Raw genomic sequence first — 23,985 nt, forward strand, 5'->3', positions numbered from 1 at the left:
AAATAAAATCCAAGTGAATGCAATCCTTGAGCCTGATGACTGCTGCAAAGAGTTTTTATTTGAGGTACTAATTTAGTCATTTTCAATCTCAAATCCCCTTGGTTTGTGATATCCAGATGATTTCTTTTTTCCAGTAGCAAGTCATTTACAGCACTAAAGCCACATTCAACAAAATATGATGATGATGGGAAGGGCAACAGTATTTTTTTTGCAAAACTAGTTGAATTGCAGTATTTTGTTTCTGTCTCATCAGAAAGCCATGCCATTGTACCCTTTATGTTGAATAAAGTTCTAATAGACTCATAGTTTTGCTTTTCTGAGAGTTCTTGATACTGTATTTATGTTGACTGCTGTACTAGTGATGTCAGCTTTTTTTCTCGGAAAGTCTGGGTTGCAACATCGACAATTTATCGCCGACAATGGTGAGTTTTTTGAGTATATTGGTGATGAGGTGACGAATGCAACATCATTTTCTAATTTCCCCCCAAAATATTCAAATTACCCACCTGTGGGGCATACGCCTCATGTTGGAAAACACTGCTTTAACCATATGGCAACAAGGCACAAATAAGTGCCACAATGTGTCAGGTGGTGAGAGATCTCAGAAGGAATGAAACCTTTTTGTTAGGTATGTAATTAAGATATTTTAAAATTTGGATAACTATTGATTATATTGTATTTAATAATGTTATGAGTTTGCTTCTTTTAGTATATGACATATGTTAATGTTGGCTTAAATTTATTTTAAAGGAATTTACATCTATGCATTTTAATTTATTTTAGGCTGTGAAAAGTTTGGAAAATGCTGATAAATGTCCAAAAGAAATTGAATCATGGATAAACAGTATAGGGAATCTTCATCGCTCTAAGCCGCCACCAACAGTACATTATGCAAGGTAGTTTTTTTTTTTTTTTTCTTAAGATATTATGTTGCAAGTGATGAAACTGAATACTGTAGGAAAGCTAGAATTATAATCATTAAATCTTAACTACTTTCAAAAATAGGTCACTGTTTTGCAAATTATTTATTATATTCAAATTATAATAAAATTAATTCATCATCATCATGCCTATCAAAGATTTCGGCTTAGAATGGCCTGTTCCGGCCTTAGAAGTAATTGTTGAATCTTTTAAGAGGATACCCTGGTTTTCTTTTTCCTAATGACTTGTTATTGTAATCTTTCTGTTTTCATTCTTTAAACATGTTCCATCCATTTATGTTTATTTTTTATTTTTATATATTTTATAATTTTTTCTATTATGATTCTTGGTTTAATTCTTTCATAATTTCTTCATTTCTTTTGTGATCAAATAGAGTATACCTTGCATTTTTCACATAAACTTCATTTCAGCTGTTAGTAATCTTTGTCTTTTTGTTTTATTGTCCAGATTTCCCTTTCATACATTAGGGGCTAATGTATTTGTATACTTTTAATCTTGTTTGTTTTTGAACTAGGTTTGGTTTAAATATACAGTTAATTACAAGTGTTATTTTTAAATATTTTGCAAATTTTAGGTGTATATCATGGGTATCTCCATGGAGTCAGTAGACTCATCGCAAGATACTCAAACTATCAAATCAATATCTATCATACCTCCTTTCAAATTCATTTATAGACGAAGAACTCACAACTGAGTCAGGCAATGCATTCCACTTGTTAACCACACTTTTCCTTAATTTCCAGGGATGACCCTTTGTTCTTCCATCACTATCACACAGCGGAAATATTTCCCCTGCATCAATCTTATAAAAACCTTTTAGTAATTTAAATGTTTCTATATCCCTTCTTCTCCGCCTATCAACCAACCTCTTTGGTTGATAGGCGGAGAAGAGGCGGATAAACAATCCGCAAGCTCTCAATCTATCAATGTAGGGAGCATTTTTTACATCATTCACCAACTTAGTCATGCTCCTCTGAACCCTCCACAACCTCATCATCTCCAAGGAATCCAGGTGACCAGACTTGAGCACAATAATCCAAATGTGGAAGTATCAATATCTTATAAAGGGGAATAATAACCTATTTATCTCTGGATGTTAGTGTGTTCTTCAATAACCAAGTAATGCTATGTGCAATCTTGGACACCTTAGCAGTGTGCCCTTTGAACTTCATCTCCATATCCACCAACACCTCCTAGTCTCATCAATTTCTTGGAGTACCGTTCCATCAATGTGGTGCACAGCTGGTAATCTTTTAATCCCAAAATGCATAACTTTACACTTTTCCACATTGAACTGACATCCATTACCTTTTGCCCATTTTGCCAGCTTATTTAAAATCATCCTGCAAACTCTCAATGCCGACTTGATTTTTTATTGCTCTACCCAACTTTGTAAGCAAACAACTGAATATCTCCCTTCAAGCCATTTCCTATATCATTTATGTACAAATTAAACAATAACGGCCCAAGCAAAGTGCTGTGAGTACACAACTGGTCACCTGCAGAATCCTGCACTCTGCTTCTCCATACATCACTTTCTGGTATCTCTCCCTGAGCCATTCTCTTATCTATATCACCAGTTTAGTATCCATCCCCATCTACTCTAATTTGCGCAACAGTTTCCGTGGGTGTATCCTGTCAAAGGCCTTAGCAAAATCCAGAAGTATGACTGCGTAGCCATTTCCCTTGTCCAATTCAGATGTTATTCCATTATAAAAAGTTAATGAATTGCTAAAGCAGAATCGACCTTTAACAAAAACATGTTGGCTCCTATAGAGTATCATATTCTGATCCACCTATCCTAGAATTCTGTCTTTAACCAACTTTTCCAATACTTTTACCACCACTCCTGAGATGGTGATTGGTCTGTAATTAACTATTGCAGTCTTAGAGCCACCTTTATGCAAAGGAACCACTTTGCCTTCCTTCCACTCCTTAGGGACCATACCAGAGTTCAAACTTAAGTTAAATAACCAAGTCAGAGGCGTTGACAATTCCTTTGCACGTTCACACAACACCCTAGCTAATATTCCATCTAAACCTACATCAGTGTTTGCATTTAAATTCTGCAATATACTAAGTACCACTGATTTATTAACTTCAATTCTCACATTAATTATTGATACAGGTACAGAGATATCCTCACTTGGGTGAGAGACCTTTGAAAAGTGATCACTCAGTAACTCTACTATTACATCTGAATTGGTCACTTCAGTACCATCCGCACCTACTAAAGTTATCCTTCCAAGGTCATCCTTCCTTTTACTTGCCACATAGTGGAAGAACTCTTTGGGATTACCCTCGATCTCCTTGGCTAAGGTCTTCTCATAATCTGATTTAGCTTTTCTTACTATGCTGGTAACTTTCCTAGTTTGAGCCTTGTACTGCTCATGGGGTGTACTGATCACCTTTCTCCTTGTAAATTCTCCATAACATTTTCTTTTTTTGCAGATCCAGCCTGATCCTACTACTCATCTATCTAACACCTACCTTGTTTATCTTCCTGACCAGGGAAATACATTCTGATATTGCCTTTCTCAGATTCCCACTGATTATATCCCATGCATTGCTAACATCTTTCCCCTGCAATATGTTCTGTCATGGGACATCTGTAAGCTCACTCCGAAGTTTGTTATAATTACCTAACCTGTAGTTCTGTATATACCCCTTCTTAAGAGAGTCCACAAATTTTGCAACCTCCTAAGTCAATACCACATGATTGCTCTCACCAATTGGAGGTAATGAGGCACCTTACTTATGCATATGTCCTCTGAGCCCATGACCAGGTCCAACACTCTCACACCACGAGTCCCTTCGTTTATGTGCAGTTTCAAGTAATTATCTCTTAGAAGGTGTATGAATTCCATTTCCTTTTTGCCACATAACATGATATTTCCTCCTTCCAATTGATATTGTAAAATTTTTAAAGACAACAGTGACGTCAAGATTTAGGGGTCTCTGACCCTAAAAATTTTTGACATCGATTTTACAGAGGTCACAAATCATGTGGAAAGAACAAAATTGTACATCACTGTATTTTAACAGTCAAATACTGATTGTAAACTTGTAAAGGTAACTGACTAAAAGAATGACATAGAATTGTTCATAAGTTATAAAATATTGTGAAGGTTAAAATAGTACATTATGTTGATATTTTATTAAGTTCTGATTTAAGTTGTAAGAGTAACAGAATGTTAAAAGTATTTCTGCCTCAAGTTAAGAGGATTAGACAAAATTATGTTGGCGACTTGATAGTGAACAAAGGTATTGAAGGTCATTTAGATGTGGAGATTTTACCACCAAAACTGAGGGTCATGACAACACTGATCAAGATTCAGGGGTCTCCAACCCTAAAACAAGGAGCTTTGGAATCGTATAAAAGAGGTCTTGAGAACCTCAAAACAGACCTGGAGTTTTTCTCGTCTTGCTGCAGTTTATTGGCCCGCTCGGACTTCCGAGATTTCGTTGGAGTTTGACCCTTAGGCACGGGGAAACCAGGAGAGGCAGCTTATTCTTCAGAGATGTATTTTCAGCAATGGAACGTGCTACCTGCGACTAGATACACACCGCCTACAGTAGAGCCAGAACTGACTGTGAGCTATGCCACAACTCCCGGAAGAGGACTACAGCAGGACGACTGCCAAAAAGCTGTTCAGTGAAGGCTAGTATATAGAACGGAGGAATGCAGTCAGCAGGACCACCACTAATCTACAAAGCTGGTAAGACTGTATATGATTCTGCGAATTTGAGCATATTCTATTATATTAATGCTAAGGTAATGGTTAAGAATTGTATGTATAGTCACTATAAGAAATAATTGAGGCTGAGAATTAGCTAGTATATATATATATTAAGAAGAATGTTTGCTAGCCTGGCTGGCCGAGTGGTTAGCATATCCTGTCTCCAGCCAAAAAGGTTGTGGGTTCGAATCCCACCATGGGCATGGATGTTTATGATTGTCTTTGGAAATACTAGTGGTGGTCGGCGGTAGATGGTGTTGGTGTAGTTGCGGTCAATTGTTGGATTGAGTGGTGGAGACAGTTGTAGAGCAGGTGCCCTCCCTCGATGAGTCTTTGGACTCCCTGGAGGTGTCAAATAATAATAGTAATGTTAGCCTAAGATATAAATTGTAACATCCAGTAACTGCCCAGATTTTGTAAAGCAAGTTATTTAAGCATTGCGAATAGCAGGTCTAAATTGCAAGGTTATGATTTGAGTTAAAAATAGGCATCGGAGAGAAATTGTCAATTGTATATTAGATTGTACAGTTGCTTAAGGTAAAATAAACATGTTTTGTTTGTTTAAAAATATTGCCTGATCTTTGACCAATGCACTGTCTCATAAAAACGACTGACCCTGTGTGCTTAAATTAGAGAAATTGCCACGACTGACTATTTAAGGAATTATTTTAGAAAGTGATCTAAACTAATCTTCTCATGCTACAAAATTAATTCAGGATGGCACAGTTGAAAAATAATATAAATTTTTCCAGAGTTGTACCGCGTGGGAAATAGTTAACTGTAACCATGGGTTGCCTATTCTAGAGGCCTTCTCACTAACAGCGCTAACACTTGTAGAAAGTATAAAGGATTGCAAGCAGGGACTAAGTTAATTGGATTAGATTAGAGTACTTAATTTATGTTAAGTTAAAATAGACATAGTTAGGAAAGTGAAAAAAGAGTAAAAATAATACAATGCCGCAGCCGACATTGACATATAGAAAAAACAACAACTAAATAACACAACCGACATTATTTTACAATATCACCATAATTAAAATCCCCCATAATAATAATCACTAACTCTGTACTCATTTAACTAATTTGCTGACGCATGAATTCAGTGTCCTCCCCCCCGGCCTATAGCAGCAACCAACTGTATATTTGATTGCGTTGGTCACTATTTCACACTAAACTGCTTCAAATGAACTATCATTGACATCTCTATTCTCCCTGATATATACTACTTTCTTTAACTGCAACTCATCAGCTATCATCAACAGTACTCTTCCTCCTGTTCAATCTTCTCTATCCTCCCTGAAAATACTGTATCCATCACATTCAATTCCAGCAACCACATCTTCTGCTGACAGCCAAATGTCACTAATGCCTACAACTTTTGGTGAGATTGCACTGACTAATGCCAAAAATTCTTCCCTCTTATTTCGAATGCTTCTTGCATTAGTATACAAAAATTGCAGATTCCCTTTAGCTCTTGTATTAACTTTAGAACTGATATACATGCTGCTAATTTCAGTAGACCTATGCCTATTTTTATCCATTCTATTCAATTTATTCTGCAAAAAAGATCCACAAATATACATTCACTGCATAAGTTTCTCCCTCTTACACTCAACCTTTTCAATTTTAGTTTCCCTGCCCAATTACTTCAACTTGTTCAGAAAACAGTAACTTCTTCAATCGCTTATGTTCAGATGCAACCCATCTCTTGCACTTTTGCCTTCAAACACACACCAGACATCAACAAATTCCAGCCCTCATTTTTTGCACATTCTTGCAATCATATCATTCATTATCATCGCTCATCTGCTTAACTCATAATTGTCAAAACGAGGCAGCACACACACACTATCCTCCCTTTGACACTTTTCTTCTTCACAATATTTGACAATGTTCTTAAATCTTTTGCCACCCAATTAATACTACCACTCAGGTCATTTGTACCCACTATAACTATCATCTTTTCTGCATCATGTCCTCTCTTTATTGCTAAAGTCATTCTCTCTATTGTTCCACCATCCAAGCACTTCTTAGGCATACTGCTCTCCATACCCTTAATCATAGAATTGCCATATATTATACCACCCAAACTTCATTCAAATCCAAACAAGCATCACTCACGGCCTTGTTTTCTACGTTATTCAGCATGACTCCCCCAGTTTCATTACTTTCCCTCAACGCTGTTTTACTTACTCTCTCACTTTCACAACATCTCAGTTCTTCTAGACCTCTCATTTTCATATGTGATCATACAACCTAGGTAGTTCAATGAATTCACCTGTTCTAAAATCTTGTTATCTCTTACTATTTTAGTTCTTACTGGATCTTGTCCTTTAAAGGCCATAGTTTTTGATTTTTCTGTTGATATTATCATACCATAATCTTTGGCTATCTCGTTTAGATTTAAAATAGCTTTCTGAAAGTTATCTTCAGAATTTGTAATTATTATTTGGTCTTCGGCAAAAATGAGAGAGTTTAAGTTCGCAGTAGGAGAAAGTTTAATACCTTGATAGAAATTTTTATAGTTGAATCTCTCAATAGTTAACATAAAATCTGAACCCCCTTCCATAATTTTAACAGCATAATTCATGTGTTGAAATTAATTGCTAATACAAATTATTAGAAATCAAAAACTATTTTAAGAATTATTTGCATATTCACTGGAACATTGGATTTTACTTTACAAGCCATATGTACTTACATGCGCAAAAACCAGTGTAGTATTATATTGTCTTAACCTCCCAACCGGCCGGTGTGGATGAAATATTCAACACTCCCTAGCTTTTTTCATGGATCAAAACTTCGTCGGCATTCTTCCTTTTATCATGCCATTACCTTCCTCCGCCGTTAATCTCGTTACGGCTATTCTATAGCATTAGTGGATTAACTGTTGCTGAGTGACCTTTGTGTCCCCCCCCCCCATCTTTACGTCTATTGTGTTGCTTAGAATTTCATTTACTGTCCTAAGTTATTTGACCTTTCTTGCCTCTGAAATGATTTATTGTGTCTCTTCCCAAAAAATGAAACCAATTTCACATATGCGAAAAAAAAATCAATCCTGAAATGCCCACTGATCAGCTTTTGCAATGAATCTATTTAGTGATAGTGAATTTGGTGTATTTTATTCTACAAATCAGTGCACCGGAAGAGTTGCACTGATTGTTCTTTCACTTTACGTATAATAATTGAATAATTTTTTTCGAATTTTAAAATTTTCAAATGTTTGCTTTGAAAATATTATGTCAAATATTTATATTTTTAAATAATATTTATTGAAATAAATATGTCCTTTTTCTTTCGTTTCTAGCGAAATAGCATTATATGGATCATCACATTTCAGATTTAGAAACGATTTTTTGTTATTCATAAAGACAAAATAAAAAAAAAATGTTAAAATGCTAAATTGCCTTACTCGGTTTCCGATTGTGTCTTTTTGGTATCAAAAATTTATATCCAATGATATTTCAGCAGTGATTCTTCCCCTTCGTCATTTATTTATTTATTTGTATTATGCTTTTTACGATAATATCTAGTGCATAACCTCGTAGATATGTTGAACATATAATGTAAAAAATATCATATACGGAATGATTCAACATTTTTGCTCATTTTGAAGATTTTCTAATGCTTTCCCCCCCCTCCTTATTCTCTCCTGGAACTGAATTGCATAACTACTCTAAATTTCTATACAGGTTTGAAAGCTTTTCTAGACAGCATTCAAAATCAATTACTTAATTTTACCATTTTGACAAAAGATATACGGCAATCAGATTGTATCATGAAGCTTCTAAATCTGTTCTATTTATTTGCAATCTAAAACCAGCTGTTCTACTGCCTGCTGAAATTATGTGAAATTTTAGAAATAATATGCTATATTTTCACCATGCAAAATTGTTTATATGCATACCATACAAAAGAAAGTTCAGTAGTATTATTTGTGTTTGTTTTTCTTTTAAAAAAATCTAAATATTACTTCTGCTGCTGCTGGAAGCTATTTCTGAAATAATCTACGTCTTATAAATACTTGGTAATTCTACAAATCAGTGCACCGGAAGAGTTGCATTGATTGATCTTTCACTTTACGTATAATAATTGAATAATTTTATTTCGAATTTCAGAATTTTCAAATGTTTGCTTTGAAAATATTATCAAATATTTATATTTTTAAACAATATTTATTGAAATAAATATGTCCTTTTTCTTTTGTTTCTAGCGAAATAGCATTATATGGATCATCACATTTCAGTTTTAGAAAAGATTTTTTGTTATTCATAAAGACAAAATAAAAAAAAAAAATGTTAAAATGCTACATTGAATTACTCGGTTTCCGATTGTGTGGCTTTTTGGTATCAAAAATTTATATCCAATGATATTTTAGCAGTGATTCTTCACCTTCGTCATTTATTTATTTGTATTATGCATATTACGATAATATCTAGTGCACATCCTCGTAGATATGTTGAAAATATAATGGGAAAAATATCATATACGGAATGATTCAAAATTCTTTTCATTTTGAAAATTTTCTAATGCTCCCCCCCCCCTCCATATCCTCTCCTAGAACTCACAGGTTTGAAAGCTTTTCTAGACAGCATTCAAAATCAATTACTTAATTTTACCATTTTGACAAAAGATATACGGCAATCAGATTGTATTGTGAAACTTCTAATTCTGTTCTATTTATTTGCAATCTAAAACCAGCTGTTTTACTGCCCGCTGAAATTATGTGAAATTTTAGAAATAATATGCTATATTTTCACCATGCAAAATTGTTTATATGCATACCACACAAAAGAAAGTTCAGTAGTATTATTTTTGTTTGTTTTTCTTTAAAAAAATCTAAATATTACTTCTGCTGCTGGAAGCTATTTTTGAAATAATCTACGTCTTCTAAATACTTGGTAATATCCTCTTAGCTGGAGGAAAAGTTGAAGGACTTATTACTCTCAGTGCTATTGAGAAGAAAGGGGAGAACACTAAAGTGCCCCAGGCTGTAGTGCAGAATATGTCAAGAATGTCTTGTTTCCTTTTCGATTGTTGATTACCTATATTCTAACAGAAATACTGATATTTCGTTTACATGCTTATACATTATTTATGCCAAAATAATTGCTTAATTTATAATGATCAGTTTCACTTTTATTATCAAAAATTAGAAATTAAATCATACAATTATCTTGAAAAAGAGGAAGAGGATTTGAATTATTTTCAAAGAAAAGGTGCATATGCGTTTCATAATCTTCTTTTTTTTGGGGGGGAGGGGATATAGACCTAAGCAATCTGTGGATATTTCAGATAATTTATTTCATAAATCGTTCGCAAGACAGCTGTTACAAACGTAAATCACTTTGGGAACATACCCATTCATTTTAGTGTAAAATAGTAGCAAAGGTTCAGTTACTTTAGATATCTAATCTAGAAGAAAATGTTATGTCTGCTGAGATTATTATTATTACGGGTATCTCCATGGAGTCAGTAGACTCATCGCGGGAGACCCAAACTAGCAAAACAATATCTGTCATATCTCTTCTTGAATTCATTTACAGACGAAGAGCTCACAACTAAGTCAGGCAATGAATTCCACTCATTCACCACCCTCCAGGCAAAAAACCTTGTTCTGACACCTTTGTTAACCACACTCTTCTTTAATTTCCAGAGATGACCTCTTGTTCTTCCATCACTATCACACAGCTGAAACATTTCCCCTGCATCAATCCTATAAAAACCTTTTAGTAATTTGAATGTTTCTATCATATCCCCTCTTCTTTGCCTATCAACCAATCTCTGCAATCCACACTCTCAATCTTTCAATGTAGGGAACATTTTTTTATATCACTCACCAACTTGGTCACTCTTCTCTGAACCCTCTCCACAGCCTCCTCATCTCCAAGGAATCCAGGTGACCAGACCTGAGCACAGTAATCCAAATGTGGAAGTATCAATGCTTTATAAAGGGGAATAATAACCTCTTTATCTCTGGATGTCAGTGTGTTCCTGAACAACCAAGTAATCCTATGTGCAATCTTGGACACCTTAGCAATGTGTCCTCTGAACTTCATCTCCCTATCTACCAATACCCCTAAGTCCCTAGCCTCATCAATCTCTTGGAGTACCTTTCCATCGATGTAGTACATAGCTGGTAATCTTTTAATCCCAAAATGCATGACTTTACACTTTTCCACATTGAACTGACATCCATTTTCTTTTGCCCATTTTACCAGCTTATTTAAATCCTCCTGCAAACTTTCAACATCAGCTTGATTTTTTATTGCACTACACAACTTTGCATCATCAGCAAATAACTGAATATCTCCCTTTAAGCCGTTTCCTATATCATTTATATACAAATTAAACAACATTGGCCCAAGCACAGAGCCCTGAGGCACACCACTGGTCACCTGCCTCATTCTGGACTCGGCTCCTCCATACACCACCTTATGGTATCTCTCCCTGAGCCATTCTCCTATCCATATCACCAATTTAATATCCATTCCCATCTGCTCCAATTTGCCTAACAGTGTTCCATGGGGTATCCTGTCAAAAGCCTTAGCAAAATCCAGAAGTACCACTGTGTAGCCAGTTCCTTTGTCCAACTCAGATGTTATTCTATTATGAATAGTTAATAGATTGCTAAGGCAGGATCTACATTTAACAAAACCATGTTGGCCTCTATAGAGTATCATATCCTGATCCACCCATTGTTGAATTTTGTCTTTAACCAACTTTTCCAATACTTTTACCACTACTCCTGAGATGGTGATTGGTCTGTAATTCAATACCGCAGTTTTAGAGCCACCCTTATGCAAAGGAACCACTTTGCCTAACTTCCACTCCCTAAGGACCATACCGGAGTTCAAACTTAAATTAAATATCCAGGTAAGAGGGGTTGACAATTCATTTGCACATTCACGCAACACCCGAGCTGATATTCCATCTAAGCCTACCGCAGTGTTTGCATTTAAGTTTTGCAATATATTTAATACCTCTGATTCTTTAGCTTCAATTCTCACATTAGGTATTGCTATAGGTATAGAGATATCCTCACTTGGGTGATAGACTTTTGAAAAGTGATCACTCAGTAACTCGACTATTACATCTGATTTTGTCACCTCAATACCATCAGCACCCACTAAGGTTATCCTTCCGAAGTCATTCTTCCTCTTACTTGCCACATAGCGGAAGAACTCTTTGGGATTTCCCTTGATCTCTTTGGCTAAGGTCTTCTCATAATCTGATTTAGCTTTTCTTACTATGCTGGTAACCTTCCTAGCTTGAGCCTTGTACTGTTCATGGGTGTCCTGATCGCCTTTCTCCTTGTAAATTCTCCATAACATTTTCTTTTTTTGCAGTTCAAGCTTGATACTACTGCTCATCCATCTAATGCCTGCCTTGTTTGACATGGGGACACAATCTGATATTGCTTTCCTCAGATACCCGCTGATTTTATCCCAAGCACTGCTAACATCTTTCCCTTGCAATATGTTCTGCCATGGGATGACTGCAAGCTCACTCCGAAGCTTGTTATAATTGCCTAACCTGTAGTTCCGTACATACCCCTTCTTAATAGAAAAATCCACAGATTTTGCAACCTCCCAAGTCAATACCACATGATCGCTTTCACCAACTGGAGGTAACGAGGACACCTTACTTATGCATATAACCTCTGAACCAATAACCAGGTCCAACACTCTCACACCACATGTCCCTTCAGTTACGTGCTGTTTCAAGTAATTATCTCGTAGAAGATGTATGAACTCCATTTCCTTTTTGCTACGTGATATTTCCTCCTTCCAATTGATATCACCATAATTAAAATCCCCCATAATAATCACTAAGCCTTCACTCATTGCACTAAGTTGCTGATGCATGAATTCAATATCTCCCCCCGCACTCCCTTGCCTATGGCAGCATCCAACTGTATATTTGGTTGCGTTGGTCACTATTTCGCACCAGACTGCCTCAAATGAACTCTCATTCACATGTCTATCATCATGATATACTACTTTCTTTGGCTGCAACACATCAGCTATCATCAACAGTACTCCTCCTCCTGTTCTATCTTGTCTATCCTCCCTGAAAATACTGTACCCATCACAGATTAGAATCTTACGTGAATAATTTTTCTGACATGATTTCTCTATTCGTTATAATGTAACCAATTTCCAGATTTTTTTCCCTCCTGCAGACTTCATGTTATATGCAGTGATTTCTTCTTTGAACTATAAGATAAAAAATCAGATAACAGGAGAAAAATATGTAGTATTTTCTTTTCCACTGGCTGAATTTACAATGTTCTTTCTTTGTGTTTTGAAGAGAAACTGCGAATGACTTTTTTCTTACTATTTTTGCCATTATAACATCTCATATAATTATAAGAGTGACATTTTACCGTTTTTCTCCCACACGAGAAACAGAAATAAGGTGGTAATAATATTGTTGATTCTGCCAAACTTCATTGTAGCAGAAATTTTTATTACAAAACTTTGTAATATATATATATATATATATATATATATATATATATCTCCGAAACAAGAAATTTGGAACCCATATCACATCAATGTTGAGTGTTGGCAAGGTGAAAATGTTCCCGTTATTATTTATATATTTCATTTATTAACTAGGGGGGCTATGCCCAACCCTGCGTGTTCCAGTATGGTAGACCAGTTCTCCTTCAATTGTGATAACTCGAAAGGGAGTTCAGCCCCTGAATTCTGATGACTCGAATTTTGAAGACTCGACACTCAGGGTAGCCCCTGAGTTTCAAAACGTTTCGATAAACATGACATAAAAAAGTTTATCATTTTATATATATAGGGTAGATTTTATTTCATTATTTTTTATTGTTTTGATGAAATACTTTACCTGGAATACTCTTTCCAGTTTCTCTGTGTCATAAAAAGAACTTAAAAATTAGCCTTCAAGATGAAAACGAAACAGTGCATTCGGGTATCCCTCTCAATATTTGTAGTCCTGAAAAGGACTGTTTTGATGGCCTTGAAAAGAAACATTTTTTATTTCATACTGTTCAGAATTTAAAATTCTTGAACAGCATGGAACACCTTGAAGCAAGGGTAAACACACAAAGCAGTTTTACACTCAGGGCACCAGATTTTTGTTTCCTTTCTGATATTTTTTTTATTACATACATAATATTTGCGTGGAGGTTTTTTTTTTTTATTAGCCGTTGGTGGTAGATTTTCGGGATAATGGTTGGAGTTAGCAGCGTTCAACCTCAGATGTCTGACAGGATTTCCTGTTTTTCTGCTTGCTGAAGAAGGTGCATGTGCATGCAGCAATGCTTTCGCAATTTCTATTCTGTATTCTAGATATGTTATGGTAGACAAACATTTTTTCTTGTACAGGAGGAAACTGTTCCAAATAACATGTCCAAACACTTTTTTGTAATATTTTTTATGCTGTTTCCTCATTACAGTAGAATGATAGCTGCTGATCGCACCTGTCGACTCCACCCATTGTGTCGTTGTATGCACACACAGCAATGGGTTTTTCTTTCTTCAAACCATGCTTCTCCACGGATTCCGCTGATGGATTGTGCAGGGAAGATAGCAGAAAAACATTTTTTTTGTCTTTCCAACGTAGTGCAAAGACTTTCCCTCGCTGATAAGTTCGGATTTCCCCCTTCAATAGCTTTCCTGAAGCCAGATCTGGAGGCATATCTCGCCTTTTTGCATTTACAGTACCATAACTATCTGTAAGATGCTGTAAAAGCAAATCAGCGAGTTCAGGACACATATATAGTAATTATCCATTATAATGCAGTAACCTTTCCCCCTGTAAAGGGTCTAGTAACTGCATTACTGCACGCATCGACAAGGGAAGATCCGAATATTTATCATGCTCGATTACAGTTTGCTTTCCTGTATAAGGTTTGAAATCCCAAAGATATCCACTTTCCGATTCGCAAAGATATCCACTTTCCGATTCGCAAATTTAGTTGGACGTCTATAGACGTCCTAGCCGGTAGGAAGGTTAAATCCAGAAGGAGAAAAGGGCATGGCAAAGATACAACCAGGCATGTATGACTGATTGTGTACAAATAAGCTGATATTTCAAAAATTTGCTAAATACTTTTATTGGAAAGAAATATTAGACTTCCAGGGAATCCTGAACTCATCCAGAGAAAGAGAGGCCATGCATCAATGTTGGCAGATGGCATTTTCTCTTAAACTCATTCATACCGGATGCACTCAACGGACAAACTGTTCTACTCATTGTTTTACTTTTTTTTTGAGAAGTGTAAAGCAGCCATACTTAATTTAAATTATGTTAGTGACATAATTTAAATTTTAGTGACAGCTGCAGATTCTGGGGGGGGGAATACATTTATTTAAACTTGTTGTAAAGAAGCATAGTAGTTTTTTCCCATTTAATTTTGTTTGTCCTGTCAAAGGCTTGGTCTAATAGTTTCTAACTATTCTCACTACTTTGAAAGGATGGAGTGTCAGTTCTTGGGAGAAGTGATAAGAGCAGCCCATTTTGGTTTGAGCTTGAAGACTGTACAGAGATATTTTTTTCAAAATCCTGGCTATTTTTTCTGATGTATCTGGATGCAGGTAATAGTGATCGCATAACTATAATCTGTATGCATAGAAGCTTAAGGAAAGTACTGAGCATTACCAATGTCCATGGTAGGTAATGCTCAGTCAAACTTATCTAATGGGCAATGGCTAGAAGAGAGATTACTTTTGGTGACAAAACTTGCATAAGAATGTTAGAAGCACCAAGTGCAACGTTGGTCACGATATTTGGAGAATTGCAGACACACCATTCTATGTAAAACATAAGGTCTTAATGACTGAGACAAAACAATTAAGATCAGAGTTTTGGAAATCTGGCCCTGAAGGATGTTCTTTGGACAGAGAACCAGCCAGAGCATCAGAGAATTGAATCTTGAAATGAGTCTCTGCAACCTGGTAGAAACAAGAATACTCAGATATTTTGGACACATCTCAAGAAGAGAGGGGTACAGCATTGAAGAATGCTGCAGAGCAACATACCTGGAGCTAGAGGAAGAGGTAGGTCCCATAGGACAGCGCTTCCCAGATTTTTCCTACAATGGAACACTTCACAAATCCTGAAATTTTCACGGAACACCTTAGTTATTTTATAAGGTATTAATAGGTATTAATAATTAATTATGGCATAATCATAAAGAGTATTAGTACATTTATGTATACGGTATTACATGTTGACAAATATAAAATTACATTTAAATCAGTTATCAATCACTGGACTAATGAAACTACAAAATGTAGCATATTGTAGTTTCTTCAGGCCAACATCATTAAATTAATTTGTGCTGATTTTCATTGACATATCCCATTCTGATCACCAAAAATTTATAATATTATAAGTACTTAGGAGTGAATGTGTTTTCCTCTCCTTTTGTACATCCAGGAGATCACTTTGTAGGCTGGAGGTGGATGAGTCACTATCTGTTGATTGTGCATCACAAACACCTTTAATAAGAGATTTCTTAACACCAGAATTAAACAAAGTCCCTTGTCTCTTATTCATATTAAAAGTTAAATCTGTAGGCCTGTTACTTTTAAAAAATCACGGCACTATGATTTTGAAACAAGCACTTTCACCCTACAATACAGACTTGCAAAGAAAGTATTCATTATTACTAGATTTGAGAACCGGATACAGACTACCTTGATCTTCAATTTCAGTGGAAAAATTTTCTTTATACTTCCTTGATGATTGGTCAGTAACATTTGCAACACAGATATTATTTCATTCAGTTTTGAGAACAGAGGATTAGTACATTGTTGTAATCAGCTTGCAGGCAATTTTTATGACCAGTCATAAACAGCGGTATTTCCTTTCCCAAATGGTGAAAGATTTTGATGTGTAAAAATTAACAATAATTCATGAATATTTCTATGTTTAAAAATATGCGGCTTGGTCACTGACATTTGCAACACAGATGTTATTTCATTCAGTTTTGAGAACAGAGGATAATACTGCTCATTGTTGTAACTGGCTTGCAGGCAATTTTTATGACCGGTCATAAACAGCGGTATTCCCTTTTCCGAATTACTTCCATGTTTAAAAATACATGACTTGGTTACTGACATAACGGAACACTTATTCACTTTCTGCAGAACACAATTTGAGAAACCCTGCCATAGGAGATGGTCAGATCAAATTCCTGCTCTGAATGAACTAAGGTAGAAAGATGTACTTAGAATAACAGAGATATGTAAAGAAGACTAACATATCAAATCACAGATCCTCAGCTATGGGGAGATTGACTAAGAAGAAAAAAAGATGGCTGAGTCAGTATTGATAAGGCTAGCATACAATTAGCAGAGATCTTTTTACCATAAACAGAATAAAGCTGGTGCACTTGTATTCCTACATCATTTTGGGAATGTTATGCTGTTTATACTTATTTTGGCTTGTTTAGACTTAAATACTGGTTAGTACTCATGTTGAATGTTTAATGGAATGAATTAACCATTAGATCCTAATGATATTTTGGGACATCTTCAGGAAATAAAACATAAATTGCAACATACATACACAAACATGAAAAAATAAAGTGAAACCATGTCTAGGAAGAGCACACCTGTGCTCTACTGCAGCAAGATCAAAAAGATTTATTAAGAAAAGAGAAAAAGGTTGGTTTTTTAGCCAAGTAACTTTAGTTTACAGTTACTTGACTTTGCATATTTGTGCACTTCTCATTATTATTGTAAAAACAGCACTTATTCGTTCTCTGCAAAATTGGCAGAGGAACATTGGTTTAATAGGATTATGAAGACATTAGAGAAAGATATAACTAGTTTGAAAGATTTTCCCATAGCTGGGAGTGACATAGTATTTGACATTTTATGAATATGGGAATACTTGACAACTATACAGATGAATTACTCCATAGAAACATGTTTGTTTATATGAAGTGAAGAACTTGATGGGGGGGGGGGTAACTAATTGCTTCATGCAATACTAAAAAAAAAAAAAAAATACCATAAAAAAATGACAGACTATTAACTAGTATTCATCATAGAAAGCTAAACTTTGATTTTCAAGTAGTAGTAATTGAAACTTCCCTTTTCAATAATTCTATGATTCGTTGACTGCAGTGTATTTTACCATTTTAGTCGCATTTAAAATTGACAGTCTTTTCCCTTTAGTTCTTTGGCAACTAGTGGATGTGTTTAGTTCAATTTTCTTAGCAGGCTGAATGCCAGTATCTGTTTTGCTATAATTTCTTAATGTTGATAATGAAAAAGAAATTAAGTGTAATGTTTTTGTGTGGTAGGGATTTAGAATGTGATTGGAAGGAAATAAACAGTTAAGGAAAAGACCATCATTCTGATTGAAATAAACTAAATATAGCACGTGAAACAGAAGTTTTTGTTGTGATTAACTTTACTACTGACAATTATGAAAGCACGATATTGTCAGTAAGTTTGTAGTTGCCATCTTGTTTTGTTAACTTGTGAAAAAAGCTGTCATGATAAAAATTTTATTTACTGCTTTTTTTTGTTTAAATTGAAGAAACTAACAATGTTTCAGCGATTATATTTTAATTGAACAATGACATGAAAGAAGACATAAGTCCCAAGTTTTGGTGTGTCCTTGCATTGTATTTAGCATTCCTTTAGTTAATTGTGTTTGCTTGATGAATCAGAGCATTTCATAGTTTCTTTGTAAGTTCATGACTTGTGTTTTGTAGTAGTTGACCCTGTTTCTAGAACGAATTGCATGCTTGTCAAGATTTAATTTGACCATCTGATATATTATATAATTTTGAGAGAACTTATTCACTGACCGACCATAAAATGAATGTGCAAAAGAAGGAGCTTGATAGATTCCTGAATGGAATAATGGATAAAGATGATCATGGTCAATTTTTCTGATAAACATTTGATGGACCAGATTGATAAATAAAATTTCTTGGAAGATTAGAGATGAAGGCCATAGTTTTTTTAATATCTTAACTACCACCTGGGAATTACAGCTGTTGGAGAGAAATGTGAATTTATTATATGATAGTTTTTTGCTGTAAAAGTGCTTGTGCAAAACATAAAGTATGACCTTGAATCCATGGTCAGTGGTGCCCAACTTTTGAGAAGGATAATGGTGGAATATAACATTATTATATTTCCTGTATTGGATGTGTAGATTGGAAACTGTAGGCCATCATGAATAGTAAATCTAAGAATGAAAAATGTATTTGTTTCTCTTTCCAGATTTATTAGTGGACTGCATGGTAGACCCTGTTTGTCTACAAGAGAATATTATTAATACATATTTTTTTTTAATCTTAGTTTGCAGATTTTCAAAACAGTTTATATTAAAATGATATATTAAAATAATCCTATTAATTAAAAAAAGTTCTTTTGCATAATTTGTTTCATATCAAATATAATAATATGCATAATCAGCCACTGTGGCACTATCATATGCCTGAGTGTGCAGTCTGCTCTCTACTTAGCTTATCCCTATTGGTAAAACATGACCTATCAGTAAAGGGTGGGGTATGAGGCTAGTGGTCTGCTGAGTTATATGCTTTTCCAAGTGAATCATGGCTAGAAAAGTCTAATAACTTCATTCTAGAGTAAACTAGATTCTTTGTTGTATAGATTGTCATCTGTAAAGTGGAATGGGAAATAAAGATTCTCATAAAGTGCTGTTCAAAATGTCCATTGTAATAGAAATAGGAGAGATTGAAGAATCCATTGTTTCTTAATTTTGTTTATTTAAAAAAAAAAATCAGAAGAGAAATAGCCAGTGTTATTCTGAAATTTAATGCTGGCTCGGTAATTCTGGACACCCATATGCATTATGTAATGGTGTCTGAAATTAGTGAAGATGGAAGGAGCTCCAGATTGCTATTTAATATTGATTTTACATTTGACAGTGAATACCATTTATTTCTCTTGTCAGCAAAAAAAAAAAACTTCACAGATGAATTGAAGGAACAACAGTGAGTTGTCTAATCTTTCTCTTTTCACTGTTACACATTTTGACACAACATTCTGAATACCTTTACTCCTAGTCCTTCCATATGGTTCCACTTTGTAGATGTTACTGTTACAGTACTTTTTGCTTTATTATCAAAATGGGATGTCTTTCTCCAAAAGATTAACTCTGGATGTCAGAATCCAATTTATTATTGTAGAAATTGAAACCAGTATTGTCTGCTGTTCCTAGATTTGCTCATTTTAGACAAACTTGATGACAGTCTAGAGAAAGAACACCAGCCATTTATAAACTCCCTCTGAATGCTTGATGCTATCCAGAAGAGGTTGGTCTGCTTAATTGATGACCCAGGATGAAACATCATTGCTACATCTCATCATTCTTTGCAAAAGTTGGACACTATCAAAACCCTGATTCATCAAGTTCATATGAGGTATGAACAGAAGCACTTTTATAGCAGAAATTTCAATATAATAAATACCTGTGTAGTTATAAATGTCCTGCCCATTACTGTGTTATTAAACAGCCACAGTTCCCAGTGTGGTTTTAGATGCACCATGCATTTGGTTTTGTGCAATTAAAATCTCCCTCTGAGTACTTGATGCTATCCAGAAGAGGTCGGCCTGCTTAATAGATGACCCTCTCTCAAGAATCACTTCTTCTGCCTTAAACTTGTTTCATTGGTAAGTTTGTTGTCAATGTTCTATTGAACTAGCAACCATCTTTCCTCCACTTCTAAAAGTGTAAAAATACTTTTTTTTCCCATCTCTCTGTTCTCTGGAACAACTTCTCACACTCTGTCTTCTCCATAGGCTTGATGACCTGCTTAATAGACAACCTTCTATTAAGCAGGTCATCAAGCTGTTCAAGAAATAGTGCATTTGGAAGAACAATAGTACATTATGCCCTTCAGTTGGAAAAGACCTCTGTTTGATTCTCATCATGATGAGAGACATCTTTATGTGGACTTTTTAAGTTGAAAGTGAGTTAGTTGATCTCATACAGAGGCAGCAGTGTTTTCTCCAAAAGAAATTTGGGTTTTTCATCTTGCTTATAGGGAAATCAGCCAAGAGAACACACAATTTACAATCAAAAATACTATAAGTGGCAGTGGGTAGTAGATGACATTGTGAATAGTTAGTGGTAGCATTGTCATAGTGTGTAGTTAGTGGTTAAAGTAGTGGAGTAGAGTGCCCTCCCACAATGAGTCATTGGACTCTTTGGAAGTGTCACATGATAATAATAAATCAACATATTTCTTCTTATCCTCCACATGGCACATCATGTAGAAGTTATTCTTTTTTCAGAAATATGCCTGACATAGACAGTTTAATGCAAGAATGGCCATCAGAATTTGAAGAGCTCTTGAAAGTGGTGAGTAAATTGATTTAAACATATCATTATTTATTTATGAAAATCTATAAATTTATATTAAATAAATATCATGAATGTATGAATGAATATATTTTAACAGTTTATGCAATTGCTGACTTGAAGTTAATACTTTGCATTTGACAGAATTTGAATTTTGCTAATTTTTTTTATACTACTTACTGCTGTCAGTTCTTTAACCAAGACCTGCCAGTATTTATAAAACTTGTCATGTAGTCAAATGTTTGATATTTTCTTTTATAGGATGTTTGCAAAAATATGCCTTTTACTTTGGCATGGTTGTGATTGTAGTTTTATTTGTGTAATGATGTTATTTTCCATCTTAATTTGAATTTGTGTTTAAGTAATGTTTAATTTTTATATTTAAAAATTATAGGTTGGCCTTCCCTCAGCCGATGTAGACTGTTCTCTAGAAGAGTATGTTGACATCATGTGTGGTAAGTATGCTTAAGTATTATCTGCATTCATCAAGATATGTTATGTTGCTTAGGGACTTTTTTGCATTAGGTTATGTGAAGTTTTAAGCTTTATATAACCTTTTCTTTGTCAGTAATTCATACAGTTTGTTGCAGTTGAAAATAATATTCTTGTCTGTGGGTCATATAAGTTCAACTTGCACTTTTGGATTACAGCATTAACTAGTATTCTTGCCTATGTGTCGATGAATTACTTATCGTACTTTAGTAGTGATATTGATGTGTTTGACTAAATCTAAGTGATTTAGTCAAGAACTCATTGATAGTGAATCACTGCTTCTAATAAACATCAAAAATCGTTACTATTAAAATAAAAAAGTGAATTAATTGCTTTAGTAATGTTAGTGGAGAATGAAAATAGATGTGCTATGAGTTGAAAAAAAAAAACTTTAAACCTTTTGATAGTAGGGTGGGGTGAGGAATGCATAACATTATAACAGATAATTTATTACAGTACTAAGGATATTGTGAAAATTCTCTCTTATCAAATTTTGATAGTATTTTTATCTGTGAGATACATTTATATATATATATATATACACACACAAGTGTCCCAAAAGCTACGAAACGTCAGGGGATTGATTCCTTGATTGATTTTAACATAAAATGTTTATATTAACATAGGTACAATTATGGATAGGAAGGAAGTATATAGTCATTTCACCATTTGGCTGGCAGTTGCATTGCTGCCTGACTGTATCTGTCTATGTAATAATTACTGTAAGCATTCTGAGCTTATAAACATCATTTCATTTTGTATTATTGGGTGCCATATCATAATTTCATTAGCCATATAATGGCACCTCTGTTTTGAACTCTTGCAGTGTTTTAGTTGACATTCACCATAGCAAACACCATTATAAGAAAACACGTCAAAATAAACTGTTGGAAAGTTCTGACCAAAACCTTGTGAGTACAGTGTTATACTAAAGGAAATTCACTATAGCAAACTATCCACTGTAACAAACAATTCCTGTAATCCCTAGGAGTTCACCGTAGTGAGAGATAATTGTACATGCATACCACACAAATTGCTGCAAGGTGGCCTTTGTTGAGCTTTAGTTGGAAGCTGAACTCTGAAGATCTGTCAAACCCAGCACATTATCCATTCATCTCATCAAAGTTCACTCTATTTTCAGAAGGCCTTTTCTTTCAGTTTCAACTTTTGCTACCATACCATAAGTCATTATAAATAAACAAGATCTGAGATCATTAGCTTTTTTTCTTGGGTGATAGATATATCTATCCAGACTAAGTTTCTGACTGTTGTTCTTGCCATATTATGCGCCCTAGATGCTCAGATTTGCTGACTTCAATTATTTCGCCATCAAGAACCAGTCTTAAGCTTAATTCTAATAACACCGAGTCCTTTGTCTTGCTGATCTCATTAATGCCTGTCAAGAATTTTCAAACGTGTGGAAAGGCTTATATGTTTGTCGTACATGTTGATTAATTTTAAAGGTATAGATGAGAATACAGACTGATAAGAAAATAATTATGTATTATCTTACTGCTGATATTTTGCTGGTATTCTATTCAGCATCTTCAGAGCACAAAAAAGTTTGTCACAGTACATGAGACAACAACAATCTAGTATAACAATGGGACTAGTTTGAACTTATGCCTGAACATGATACCCATGTGTATAGGTTGGAATAGCTGTTTTGTGGGAGGGAGAGGTTGACATACTAAGAAAATCCTTCAAAATGTTATTGAATGAGATAACCAGCTACTGAACAATGGCAGAAAATATCCAGGAGAAATATAATTGTGAGTACATTACATTATTAAAAAAAAAAACCATAAAAGCCCAAAATGTAAATGCATCTGGATTATTATTATATGACTCCATCCACAAAAGGCTGTATATTTATAGTGCATCAATACTATGAGATAATGTATTTTTTTTTATTTTTTACATAATCCAGAAACTAAGGTCTTTTTTCAAGGCATTTCAAGCATGCCTTTTCAGTTCATTATAATCGCCTGTGATGTTCTACATATGCTATGCTCCTTCTTGGCAAAAGCCAATAATTCGGCAGTGTGTCACATCAGGTGATGAATTTCATTTCCCACCTAAAGGCATTCATGACCATGGCAGGAATTGAATCCATAGTCTGTTGGTTGGAGAGCAGGTATATTATCCACTTGATTGTATATGCCAGTCTGTTTACCCACGTTTTGCTATAGGAAACTCATACTAACAAGAGTTGTTATAATAGAAGATTGGTTCTAGTGAACTCCTGTTGCAGTAGATTAATGCCATGGCTTTTCAGTAGCTTATGGTGAGTGAGACTTCTAGTGAAATATACTGTAACAAAAGTGAGACATTCTGGATTGTTTCTTCTAAATTACACTAGTGCATAAGAAATTTAATACCAAAAGTTTCCTAACATATCTCTGAAACCACTAAAAATATAAAGCAAGCTTTTAATTGTTCTAATTTAAGTTTTATAAAGGTGGATTATCTT

At 34.7% G+C, this 23,985-nt stretch overlaps 1 protein-coding gene across 4 annotated transcripts in view; it reads left to right on the top strand.

Annotated features, from left to right (window-relative positions):
* IFT46 (intraflagellar transport 46) overlaps positions 1–23,985 on the top strand; it is a 214,716-nt gene that overhangs the window by 179,678 nt on the left and 11,053 nt on the right. For all 4 annotated transcript variants that reach the window (XM_090411983.1, XM_090411982.1, XM_090411981.1 and 1 more), the window contains 3 exons: positions 784–896; positions 20,954–21,020; positions 21,415–21,475. In XM_090411983.1, the coding sequence (XP_090268109.1) occupies positions 784–896; positions 20,954–21,020; positions 21,415–21,475 (241 nt within the window). The remainder of the gene's footprint in view (positions 1–783; positions 897–20,953; positions 21,021–21,414; positions 21,476–23,985) is intronic.

The sequence above is a fragment of the Typopeltis vanoorti genome, chromosome 22, assembly GCF_054136105.1.
Source record: "Typopeltis vanoorti isolate ZY-2024b chromosome 22, IOZ_Tvanoo_1.0, whole genome shotgun sequence".
Taxonomy (NCBI): domain Eukaryota; kingdom Metazoa; phylum Arthropoda; class Arachnida; order Uropygi; family Thelyphonidae; genus Typopeltis; species Typopeltis vanoorti.